This window comes from Centroberyx gerrardi, chromosome 15 (assembly GCF_048128805.1).
Source record: "Centroberyx gerrardi isolate f3 chromosome 15, fCenGer3.hap1.cur.20231027, whole genome shotgun sequence".
In the NCBI taxonomy this organism is placed as follows: Eukaryota; Metazoa; Chordata; class Actinopteri; order Beryciformes; family Berycidae; genus Centroberyx; species Centroberyx gerrardi.
In genome coordinates this window covers 21,442,710-21,455,235 of record NC_136011.1, presented here as the reverse complement: position 1 = coordinate 21,455,235, position 12,526 = coordinate 21,442,710, and the positions used below count along the sequence as shown (strand labels likewise).

General features: G+C 41.7%; 1 protein-coding gene across 1 annotated transcript in view; it reads right to left on the bottom strand.

Moving 5' to 3' along the window:
• LOC139912303 (inactive phospholipase D5-like) overlaps positions 1–12,526 on the bottom strand; it is a 63,900-nt gene that overhangs the window by 19,733 nt on the left and 31,641 nt on the right. The window contains exon 2 of the mRNA XM_078288724.1: positions 159–295. Coding sequence (XP_078144850.1) covers positions 159–295 — 137 coding nt within the window. The remainder of the gene's footprint in view (positions 1–158; positions 296–12,526) is intronic.

Below are 12,526 nucleotides of genomic sequence, written 5' to 3'. Positions count from 1 at the left end.
TTGTGTTGTCAACATACAGACACAAGTGGATGTGTTGAAAATATGACAAACCAATGTGTGATGGGTTTAGGTGCCAATTTTAAACGGTTATTTGCGGCATGTCTTGTGTTACTTTTATAATATGTAAGACGGCATAATGAAGTGTGTGTGTGGTTCACCTGCAGTTCTTGCTACAGTTTTCCTCTGTGATCCCGTCCTCGTCTTCGCCCCAGAGGTCCACGGCTGAAAAAATCAACGCCACCAGAACAGCAAAGCAGCACACCAAGGCAAAGATCACAATGCACTTCTGCTGAGACTGCAAGAAAAAAACAAACAGAAAACAGCATTGATTTCCAAGGCTTATTTTCTATTCACCAACACTACTGCAAAACAAGGCCAAAGTGCCCCAACCTTGGCCCCCCTCAGCTGCTCTGGCTGACACCGTTCTGATTTAATGCACAGCTCAGCAGATCATAAAATGATATAGAGGAGAGGATTACCAGGGGAATTCAACACAAACATGTACAAGATGTTCATATACTGCATGACCTCACATGTTCAAGCTTTCATATAAAGGACATGAGGGGGGAATGAGAGGAAGAAAGGAAAGGAGAGAGAGGGAGGGAGAGGGGAGAGAGGGAGACAGAGAGAATGAGAGAGAGAATGAGAAAGAGATATAGTGAAAGAGCAAGTGAGTGCAGGTCTCTCTTTGCAGAATAGATTTGTCATTGTCCTGGCTTGGTGTTGATAAGAGGTGTAGTCATCCTTCTCCTCTCTTTGTGCAAAATTACACTGTGCACGAGATCTGTCTGGCCCCGTGCCACTGGATTGGGTTTCAGCTTTGCTCAGAATATGAGCGGCCAATCAGTGGTACGGGGCGGAGCCGCTGAATTTCAAAAACAACAATGGCGGCCCTTGACGCTAGTTTTGGAATCAGTTTTGTCCGAAATGGACATCAACAAATCCTTAAAAAAATTACAGAAGTCAGCTCTGAAGGCTTTTGTTCGAGGAAATTATGTTTTAGCCTTTCTTCGGCAAAAGCTTGAATTATCAGTTAGCTCTGTTAGTTGCCAAGAAAATTTCCCCAGTCAAGAAGAACCCTATTTTCATTGTTGTTTTGCTGTTGATCGCTCTCATGGAGGACCACAACAGTGAAGCTATGAAGCTGAGGATCACAGCTATGCAGATTGGTGTCCACAGCGATTCAGACATCCCTCATGGACGTTGCCAATTTGTATTCGGCAGCCCAGAGGCTTGGTTGCTGAATGAAAAGTGGCGGAACATGCTGGTAATGCCAGTGTATGGTGAAAACCTCAAGGGGATTGTGGTTGCAACGTTCACGTCACATACAAATGATAAACATAATTTACAGCTAGCTCTTTAGCATACATAGTTGTCAACAAACATGTAGACGAGGCACCCATAGATTGCATCACATAGTTTTTTAACCTGACTGAGTGAAGTTTCTTTCACTCAACACAAGGCCCTAGCTGAAATTGTTCACTAACATACCAGGGCCGGATGTATTTATGTGGAGGAACAGAGCACAAGAATACAGAAGACTCTACCAGGCTATTCTTTTTGAGAGAACCCAGCAACAGGGAAATTGCTGAAAGACTGTTTTTAGCTTTGTTCTTATTTTTAGCCATAACATTGCCTATTTGGATCGTGTCCAGATGGTTGAGAAGGGAGTAGGGGTCACCCTGATCTGTAAGGGCAATGCAGATGTGAAGGAGAGAACCTCACAGCTGGTACTAAACCACCAAGCTGGTTGAATCCATCTGCTTACTGTCCATAGAGTATGTATCTAGTTAGCGGGCAATGAAGAGACCTTGATCCAACATGATATCTCTGATGAACACTAACTGTGGCTTTTGCTGACATGACACAATGCCATTAAAAATATTAGAAATTGGATATCGAAAAGTTAATGTTGTCCACATCCGATATGATCGATATGATGGGATATGATGCAGTTTATTAACTATTCACTGTATAATTGATCAATTCATTTATTCCATATTCATTGTATAACACTGGCTGTCTATGGGAAGCCCGGAACCTGAATAGTTTCTAATGCAACATTTTGATCGGATTCTACACAAGCATGAATGAATGTTGTAATTATTATTTTAATATTTTGTTGTTGTTGTTGTTGTTGTTGTTGTTATCATTATTATCACCCTGGGTTTTAGGGTCAGGGTTAGGGTTAGAGTTTTTGTGTCCCATGGTCTAAATGTTTTTTCAGAGGCTTTTCCACCCTGCCAAGAATAACATGCTCAGGGGAAACACTGAATACTTGTAATTTTGTTTTAACATTTTTGTCATAAAAATGGTCAATTTTAAAGATATTGAAAATCTGCACAAAATATCGACTACCGGTAGCTTCAGTTAAAAAAGTTCAGTATTGGAATGGGCCCTGAAAAACCCCTATCAGTTGAGCCTTGGTGGATTTGTATCTACCCTCTGAAAGAATCACCATGCCAAAATTTGTTTTTGGCTCATGTCCCACAAGTTGTATTGGAAACCAATTATAGAAAAGAAAATACAGTGTCATGAGCTCATCACCCAAACAACCCCTCTGGGTGCAAAATTACTCTGTTGGATCCTTGTGAAAAAACAGCCCAAGATCCATTATTGATGAGAGGGGGTGAGAAAGTGCTGCTGTTTCCTACTGCTGCCAAGTCCCAGGGGGCTCATGGACCTCTGGAGGACCTGCTGGCAGAGACAGCACAAAAGTCTGGACTATAAACATCATAACCTTGGTTTACTAGTTGCTTTCACGCTGTGTTCTCTCATAAATACAAACATAAAGGCATGACACCAACGCTATGAAGTGATGTCAAAGGCTATACATCTTACTGCTTGACAATACCAGAAGGCTACAGTAGATAAACAAAACAGGCTTTCACATTAACAACGGGCTTAAAGTCAAAATGAAACCACATTTTGAGAGTATCTTGCTTGTCTTTTCTGTTGAAACAAGATATTTGGGCAGGACATAATGCAGGGAGGGATCATTCAAATGTGTAAACCAATGGGATATCAGAGATAAAATTATAGTTCAAAAATCTGTATTGCTTGGATTTTTTTATGTCGCCTCCTGGTACTCGCTGAAGTCACCACTAAAGATTTTCCGATTTCCAGTAAGTAATAGTAATGAGATTTTTAATGTAAAAATACAATGAAATACAAGTTTTGTCTTTTTTTGGGGGCATAAATTGTCAAATAGGTGTATGGTGTAAGTGGAAAAGTGACTTTTCATTTCAATGTCACTTTAAATTTACTAATTGTAAAACTATATGAGCATATGAAGCTGTAATATATGCAGTAGTAAAAACTCCAGTGAGTTTCTACATGAGAGACCATTATGCATATCTTTGATCATCCTATGTTCTTTTATAATTCAGACACATGTTCATTGTTTGACCTCCAGCATACATAAGCACAGCTGTGCCTTAGCGGGTTCAAGTCATCTCACCGCCAGTTGATTGACTCTGTAGCAGTGCATGAGCTGGGATGTCAGCCGCGGTCATTTACATGCTGTTCATGTTCTGGTGGTGATGAGAGAGGTCTGTGAGGTATATCATGCACTTCGTTAATTATGACCCTCACAGGACACCATCTCTTCTCCAGTGTGCCGAGAGACACTTAAATCCACAAACGCTAGCTAGATATACTCTTGCTTCCTCATCAAGCTTGGTCGAGAATGCAGCAAGAGTCACTGGTGTAAGGATTTCACATCGCTTGGATCATAGCAGAACCTCTTGTTTCTATTTTAATAGCGTATATATTCTATTCATAATCACGCACCACATGGAAAATCATCAATCCTGCTGCTGAAAGACAACAGTACAGTGTGGGAAGTGTGCAGTCCCAGGGCTTCATAACACATAACTGTGTGTAGAGAGCTGCTGATATACAGTAGGCTTGACCCAATTACAGAGAAACGCCCCGACTGTTTACAAAACAATAACAAATATATCCTGATCCCTTTAAAAGCTGCCACAAGAGCCAAAACCAATTATCTTTGAACACAGTGGATCATTAGCGCAGTCAGCTAGACTCATCTCATTATCCGCAGAGACAAATCTCATATCATACCCCATTGACCCCTATAAGCCAAACAGACCAAACCCTTGGTAATTTTATTGTGTCTATTGTAGCCGACAAGATTCAAACCTCTTAGGTTCCCAAGAGGGAATTAAATTGACTCAACTGATATCTGACATGGGAATTGTGTTTTTTTTTTCACTTTCCAACAGCACTGATGGATGGACATTTTTTTCTCTAATTCTTCAACACAAGCACAGCCAGCATGAGGCCACCGGTTTGAATCCCCAGACCTGATCTGGGAAATGTGGGTGGGAGGAAATAGACAAGACACATTCTTCTCTGCTCCTCAAAGCTTCCATTGAGAAGCCTCAGGCACTTAACATCAACTGCTCACTAAGCAGAAAGCTGGGCAGAGTGTATTGAATTGTTTGTGTGAGAAGCAGAGCATTACTGTAAAAGCCCATGCATACTCAGCAAACATTCCCAGGGAAAATAGATATAAAAAAAAACAAAGCTGTCACTCATCAACTGGACGTTAAGCGATAAGTACTGCGATGCAACCGAGTATGGAGGAAGGTCCGGCTCCATGAGACTCAAGCGCTGGATATGCTTCTCGTATTTCCAGTGGCTGTCAAGGTATATCGGCTCCTGTGTGCACGCGTGGCTGGGTGTGTGTGCATAATGGCAGATATATGAAGAGGTCAGACTCAAAGTGTGCACCAGGGACACTGTTATCTGACACTGGAGCATGGCCAGCGATCAATAGACCTTCAATTACAGGAACTATTCTGCCCTATACAGTAACTGCACTGCCCTGTACAGTAAAGATTCTGCTTGAATGCAACATTCTTCAAAAACTGAAATAGTCGATAAGCTGTGGTGATTCACTTCCTTCAACAGTAGAAGAGCCAGTTGTAGACAAAAATGATGAGGTTTGTTAAATTTCTCCTGTTGGATAAAATCAGGCGCAGTATTTTTTTATGGCCACCTCGCTGAAAACCAAGCATTAAAACAGTCAGTCAATCAGTCATTCAACATGTGAATCCCACTAAACTCTTTTCCTATAGGTTGATATACAAACCACAGTGATGCTACCCGTACTTTTTTCTGAGTCAGTGCTTTCAAGAGCTGTTTTGCCTGTTTACAATTACAATTAATTACTGCATGCTAGAAAATGCAAATGTTCCACCAAAAGGAAACATTGCCTTGAGTGACTTGCAAAAACGAGTCATAAATAACATGATTCAGTGAGACTGCTCGCTAGCTGTTTTCAAAAGCTCCCCAGAGCCCCTCTAAAAAAAGGCTGACAAGTACCGCGCAAGGTGGATAGCAAGGTGCCAGACACATACACACACACACACACACACACACACACACAGACGCACACACACACAAACACACACTCACTCTCTCCCTCTTTCTCTTTATGTCTCTCCCTGCTTCTCTTTCTCTTTCTTTCTTTCTTTCTTTCTCTCTTACACACACACACACACACACACACACACACACACACACACACACACACACACACACACCTACACACACACACACAGAGGTGACGGCGAGGCCAGCGAGGGTGGATGTTTATATCCAGGGATCAGAGGCAGGCGGCTGGAGTTTTAAACAGAGGCTGTCTGCCCTTCTCTCTCTCCAACATTGCAGCTCTTTGCCAAACTCCTAAGTTGTTTAAAGTCTGCTCAGTTATCTGTGGGGGAGATTGGCACATTCTACTCATCTGCCAGAGAGATGGAAAACTATCTGCGTTGTAGAGAGTGTAAAAAACAGAGATGGTCTGGCCGTCACAGAAAAATAAAGGTGCCGAAAATGGTTCTTCGGAGTGATGCCATAGAAGAACCATTTCTGCTCTCCTTTGCCTAGACACCTGCGTTTTGTTTTTGTTTATCTGCCCTTGCATAGCCTCATTTACAATTGCACAATATATACTATGAAGGGGTTTGGTTATTTTCTGCATTTATGCCATCACCCACCATCCAATAACTAAGAATTACAGTAAGAACCTTTTATATATATATATATATTTATATATATATATAATATTAAAAGGTTCTTTGTAGAACCAGAAATGGTTCTTCTGTGGTATCACTCAGAAGAACCATTTTCGATTCCAGTTCGCACCTTTATTTTTTCTGTGTGTACATTTTCATATGTCCCAGTTTGTACTGCACTGCTATATCACCCTATGGCATTGCTGAAGTACAGTAGAGGGACACTAAAAACATTGAAATGAGCCAACAGGGAAGACAATATGCACAAGACATATCGCCCTGCGGCATTGCTCAAGTACAGTGGAGGGACACTGGAGATATTAAAGTGAGCCAACAGTAGAAGGAAGATGAGTTGCTCCACAGTAAAGCCAGAGGAAACTGAGTGTCAGGGGCCCAATTATCCCCTTGTGATCATTTCCTCCTCTGTGTCAAGGCCTGGTGTGAACAAGGGGCCGTGCTGCTCAGAGGGGAAGAGAGGTTTAGAGCGCTGCAACCACACAACAGCAACAGCAATCTGGGAAAAACATCAACAACATATCCTGGACCCATTTGTCTAACGAGAGCTCCAAGCGCTGCAGATGCTGGGAGAAGAGAAGGGGGAGAGGGAGGAGGGGGGGGGGGGGGGGGGCAACATCACCACAGGCATGGCGACAGAATGCGTTTCACCAACATTTCAAGAGACAGACTTGTTTTTAGTGCAGCCAAGTTTCCATTCATGTGCACAGCTGTTAGCAAGGACAAGAGGAGAGATGGAGTGAGAAGAGAAGAGAGGAGAAGAGAAGAGAGGAGAAGAGAAGAGAAGAGAAGAGAAGAGAAGAGAAGAGAAGAGAAGAGAAGAGAAGAGAAGAGAGGAGAAGAGAAGAGAGGAGAAGAGAAGAGAAGCAAAAGAGAAAAGTTTAGAAAGGAGAGGAGAGGATGGGAATGGAGGGAAGGGGAGAGGAGAGGAGGCAGTAGTGGCAGTAATAATTCATAATACTGTATGTGATTCTCTATTCCCTTTGTAGTGGATGGAGATTAGGTGTGTAGTGTGTAGCAGACTGGGTCAGGACTCGGGCATCAGTGCTTGGTCCTTTTGACTCCTAATGAATTCCCTGAATTATAGTAGCCAATACCGGTGTACAGGATATTGAATAGCCATACATCTACCAACCTGCTGCACATCAATACATGGTTTTCTCTTTGAGCTCTTTAAGCTCTTTGAAAATTTGCTCTGTAGGATCAAGCTTCAGTTTATACTGTAACAATCAGTAGAGCTGCCAGGTCGACTGACTGCCAGGTAGCTGATGGATGAATGCCAGATAGCTGATGGATAGGTTTCACCCATTACATCCTCAGCTTAAGCCATCTTTACATAGAGCATGCAGGATACTGGCAATACTGATGCAGCTTCAAATTCTATGTGAGCTGGTAAAAAGGAGAATAAAGTGGTCCCTATTCTGACCTTTATTTCTATCTTTATTTCTAAATAAAAGCATATAAGACCTAAAGGTTAAACCAAAAAATGTTAGTGCAAATGCCAACCATTAAGATAAGATAAGATTGCACTTTATTGATCCCTAGGGGGAATTTGGGACATTACATGCCATCTAAACATTCAGTCAGCCTTGTGCAAGGTTTGTTATTTAACAAAAATAAGAATGGTAAAATTTATCCCTGCTTCTATTGGGGCCAGTAAGGCAAAGGAGCCTGTGTATGGACAAAGGGAAACTGGTCAATGACAATGTGCTGTAAAAAAAAAAAACACAAGGTGCCAAACAGTCACCAGAAAAGTGTCTCTGCATATATGAACAAATGATTCCTCTATATGCAAATAACTGCTGTACTAACCAGAACCGTTTTCCTATTAGAGTGTGAGATGTTTAGGGGAATAATGTCCCAGAGAACAAATTTCTACTTGGTATACCTTCCCTTTCCCTCCCTCCATCCTTCTCCCTCTCTCTTTCCTGCATCCATCCATCCATGGTTTAATCACATTTGTAAAGAGCTAAGTGTCCTAAGTGAAAAGACACATGCTTTTCCTCTGTTTCTGGCTCACCTTGTGGGCAAAAACAGATGGCTCTCACATCTGTTCCATACCTGATGACAACTTATCACGTGAAAGGTGAAGGCATTCACACACACACACACACACACACACCAACCATAGTAGTCTGTAAGGTCGAACGCAGTGTTTTTTTTAAAGACGTATGTATGAAAACAATGATGCTGACAAACTAACCATTGATTTTTGGATGATTTTTTGGGGTGTAAATGTGACTGTGTTATATGAAGGTTGCTAGGACTCTCTCTCACCCCGCCTTGTCCCTCTCTGATCGGCAATAGAAGCCGGTATGTTTAGAAAATGGTAAGCACCCACAGTTTCTCAGAATGAAAATACCAAACGGTTAAGAGTTTCATGCTATGACAGAGGAAGTTCATCTGTCTTACAGCTGAATGGTGATGGATGAGGAAATGAAGACCATCTGGTTTCCACTAGAATTAGATGATACTACCCCGCTGTATTGGACAAGTTAAATATGAGTTCTGTTTTATTCATGCTCTTCTGTCAGCTTCAGTTTCTGCTAATTAACAGTGAGGAGGCCTGTGGTCTCTCTGACATCTAACATCTCACTATGTGTGGCTGTGCATGTGCGAGTGTATTTCAATGTGTGAGTGAGTGAGCGTGTGTGTGTGTTTACATGTGTCTGTGTCAGAGCATGTGAGCGGAGCGGAGCAGGGAGAGGAGCAGTTTACATACGCATTTACATTATCTGCAATTTTCCTCCTTCAATCCTCTCCAGCCTTGGCAGCAGCAACAGTGTTACTTTTCACTAGTTTTCAATTTTTTTCTATTGCTCATATTTTTTTCATTTTAATAGTTTGCTCTTCTTGAGAGAAAAGCACAGATGTCAGTAATCCATTTCTTTCCCATATTTCCCACTTTTGCAGTTTTCTTAAGGTGTTGTAATTGTCAGCAGCATATGTTTACATAATCCTACAATTATTTATAGTCTATGGTTGAATTATTTTATTATTTTCTACAGTGTTTATTGCTTATTTTTACATTCTAGTTGTGTGCTATTCTATTTCCTTTTCCCCGCTGATTCATATTACTTTGCAATGACCTAATTTCCCCACGGGGATCAATAAAGTTTCATCTTATCTTGTCTTCTCTTAAATCGGCTGCTCTGAATCTGTCCATACAAACAACAAACTCCGCCCCATTCATGTGAATACGCAATCGGATTTCTATCTGGCTGATGAAGATGCATTTGATAACAAATGTAAATATAATGTGGATAAATTGCATCTGGATACAATCCCAGGTGTAATGCCAGGTGTAAATGGGGTCTCAGAGTATCTGTGGATGGATGGATGGACGGATGGATAGATAGAGAGAGAGAGAGAGAGTGTTGTAGTATTGTAAAGTGAATTCTTGTGGCTGATAAATAAAATACCATAGTGATGGATAATGCTAGCCGAAGGAAAGGTCTTCTATGCATTAGCCATCTGAGTTTATTTTCCTACCTAAGAAAAGAACTAACCTTTGAAATGCGTTTGATTTTATCACCCAACAGATATTAGGTTATCCAACATCTTAAGACGTAGCCCATTGGTAAAAATGACCTGGCATATCGAGAAGAAAGAACAGTTATCACCAGGAAGAAGCGATACGTTTTGTTTAAGAGCAAAATCTACAAGATAAAGCAGACCTGCCTGCATATTGTTTCACTCTCTAGTTTGACCATTTGGATTGAAGACTGATTGAAAGCATCCCCTTCAAAGGGACTGGCTCCTGTAACACTGTGTCCTTTGCTCTTGGATATGTACATGTATGCTATCTTTATGCCCGCCATCAACTTGCTTTTCAGTTACAACATACACCCCAAGTACAACTGTAGTAGCTTGAACATTTTACACTCATTTGAAGCCTACTGTACAGCCAAAGAGCCATATACAGTAGGTCCATTGTAAGTTTTCAGTTGAGTGGTGTTTTCAATTCTCATTATCTGGACACTGTAATGCGTACTGTGGTGTGTATTCAAGGCTTAAGACTGTAGAGTTTTGTATACTTTCAGGTGATCTATAGCATTCACACTCCTGGTGATCTGGACCAGCTATACAGCAGCAGTATCTACACTGGCTCTTGCACCAAAAAAACTAAATAAATAAGGGCACTTTTACGGTTATTCATCTGAGGGCTTCAACCAGGAAAGATGACTATTCTTCACAGCAATGGTCTGTGGGAGTTGTTCCAGGGGGAAGGGATGATGACACACACACACACACACCTACACCTACACACACACACACACACACACACACACACGCACACACACACACACACACACACACACCTCAGAGCTGCCCAGTGCAACGGCAGCCGTAGCTTCTGCAGCAAGGTTTACTATATTCAGTAGACTGAATGCCTCAAGCCAAGGAACAACCCATGATCTAATTTATCACATTAATGAAACAACAGAAGCAGAATGAATTTAATAATACTAAGCAGAGCGAATCCGAGTACAATCAGCATCGCAGCAAATATTGTAAAACGTTGCAGAAAGAGACAGTAAATTAAATAGGGATGATTGATAATGGTAGTTACTTAGTAAACTTGCTTTTTTCAGAATTAGATGACACACACACACACACACACACACACACACACATCCAGTATAGGCTTCCCCTGTTGGCCACAGAGGTGTTCAGTAGTGGCCAATCAGTAACAACTTACTTTTTTTCACTTTGTCTTGAACTGTAGTTGGAGCGCGCCCTTTGGGCTGATCAGTGCAATTTTGAAAATGCCAGAACGCAGTGGTGAGATGCATCATTTCCCCAAATTTTGTCAAAATCCTATCAGTGGTGTCTGAGATATTGCCATCTAACCAATGAACAAACGGACAATGTAGCACCCCCATTTGGGCTAATCAGAATAATTTTGAAATAATTGGAATAATTCAGTGGTGAGATGCATAATTTCCTGAAGTTTTGCTAAAATACGATCCGTTGTGTCTGAAGTGTGTGAATAATGTAGTGGTTTCCCAACATGGCCGCTAGGAGCTTCTAGAATGTTTCTGCAACGCCTCTGTAGACTAGCTGTGTGTGTGTGTGTGTGTGTGTGTGTGTGTGTGTGTGTGTGTGTGTGTGTGTGTGCGTGTGCGTGTGATGTCTATGGCTTTTGAATGCCAGAGTTGCAGAGTGTGTGAGTGACAGTGAGAGAGCAATATCAGACAGTGCTGTCACCTTCTACAGGATATGCTGAGCAGGTACGTTTGTGTGTTTATGTGTGTGTGTGTGTGTGTGTGTGTGTGTGTGTGTGTGTGCTAATGCTTGACCCTTGGAGCAAAAAGCTGAGAACATGTCATTTCCAATAAGTTGTCTGGTTTCTCTTCCTCTCTCTCTCACTTTCCTCCCCTCTCCCCTCTCTTTCTCTTGCTCTCTGTGTTTAGTTGGCAGACCACATAACGCTATGCCATCATTACACTGTGCTTACTCTCTGAGTCAGTGTCTGTGTCCTGTCTCTTTTGTCTGTTCCTGTCTCTCTTTATGTTTCTCTCTCTTTCTCCTACCCATTCTCTCTCCCTATCATTTCAAGTATCACCTATTCCTGCCAATCAAAAGGGCGTATCATTCATTTGAACAAAAATAGTAATGTATCCAAATGCATCCACACCCAAATGACATCCAAAACCAGAATAAAGCCCTGCTCTATGCTCATAGAGCGTGGGGGGTAAGTAACATTAGCAACTCTCCAATTTTCACCTCATCCTCTTTACCAGTCTGATCAGCATTTCAATGACAAGCTTGCTTCTCTACCCTCAGGGACTTTCAAGAAACTTCTTTTATGGAGAGCTGTTGAGGTTTTGGTCTTGACTGAGCTACAGAAAACTGTACTTCCTGGAAGGAGGGCAGGTGAAAGTTGATGACATGTGCTACAGTTTGGTGATTGCCTGATGGGACACAATGGTCCCCAAGAAATTCAATAATGTTGAACTGAAGGACGTTGAGGGATGTTGAATGATATTAAGTCTGCCTGCCACTTTGACTGGTAATCATTCAATGTATGAACAGTTGAAGTCTTTTGGTCCAGCGGCTGGTGACCACTGCGGATGAAAACGTTGGTTTCTCAATGGCCTGTTGTTAACATAGTGTGGCACACTTTAAGTGGTGAGTACATCTTTATAAGCTTGAGAAACGGTGAGCAACAGAGGGCAGAGAGCAGAGAGCAGAGAGCATGGCTGTCATGCTGTTGAAAGGCTGAGTAGGCAAACTGGTGATGGACACATAAAGACAGGCAGACTGACAGGGGAGTGGCTACTGGATAATGGATTTGATAGAAATGATGTTAAACTTGAATGATAGGGCACATAATAGAAAATGCGTGGGGTTTTATGAGTCTGTGGGCGATTTGCAAAGTTGCAGGCACTTTGAACCTTTAATCTAGACTGCTCTGATATTTTATAGCTGTGTGTAAAAGTTATTGTCAAAGCGATATTTGTTTC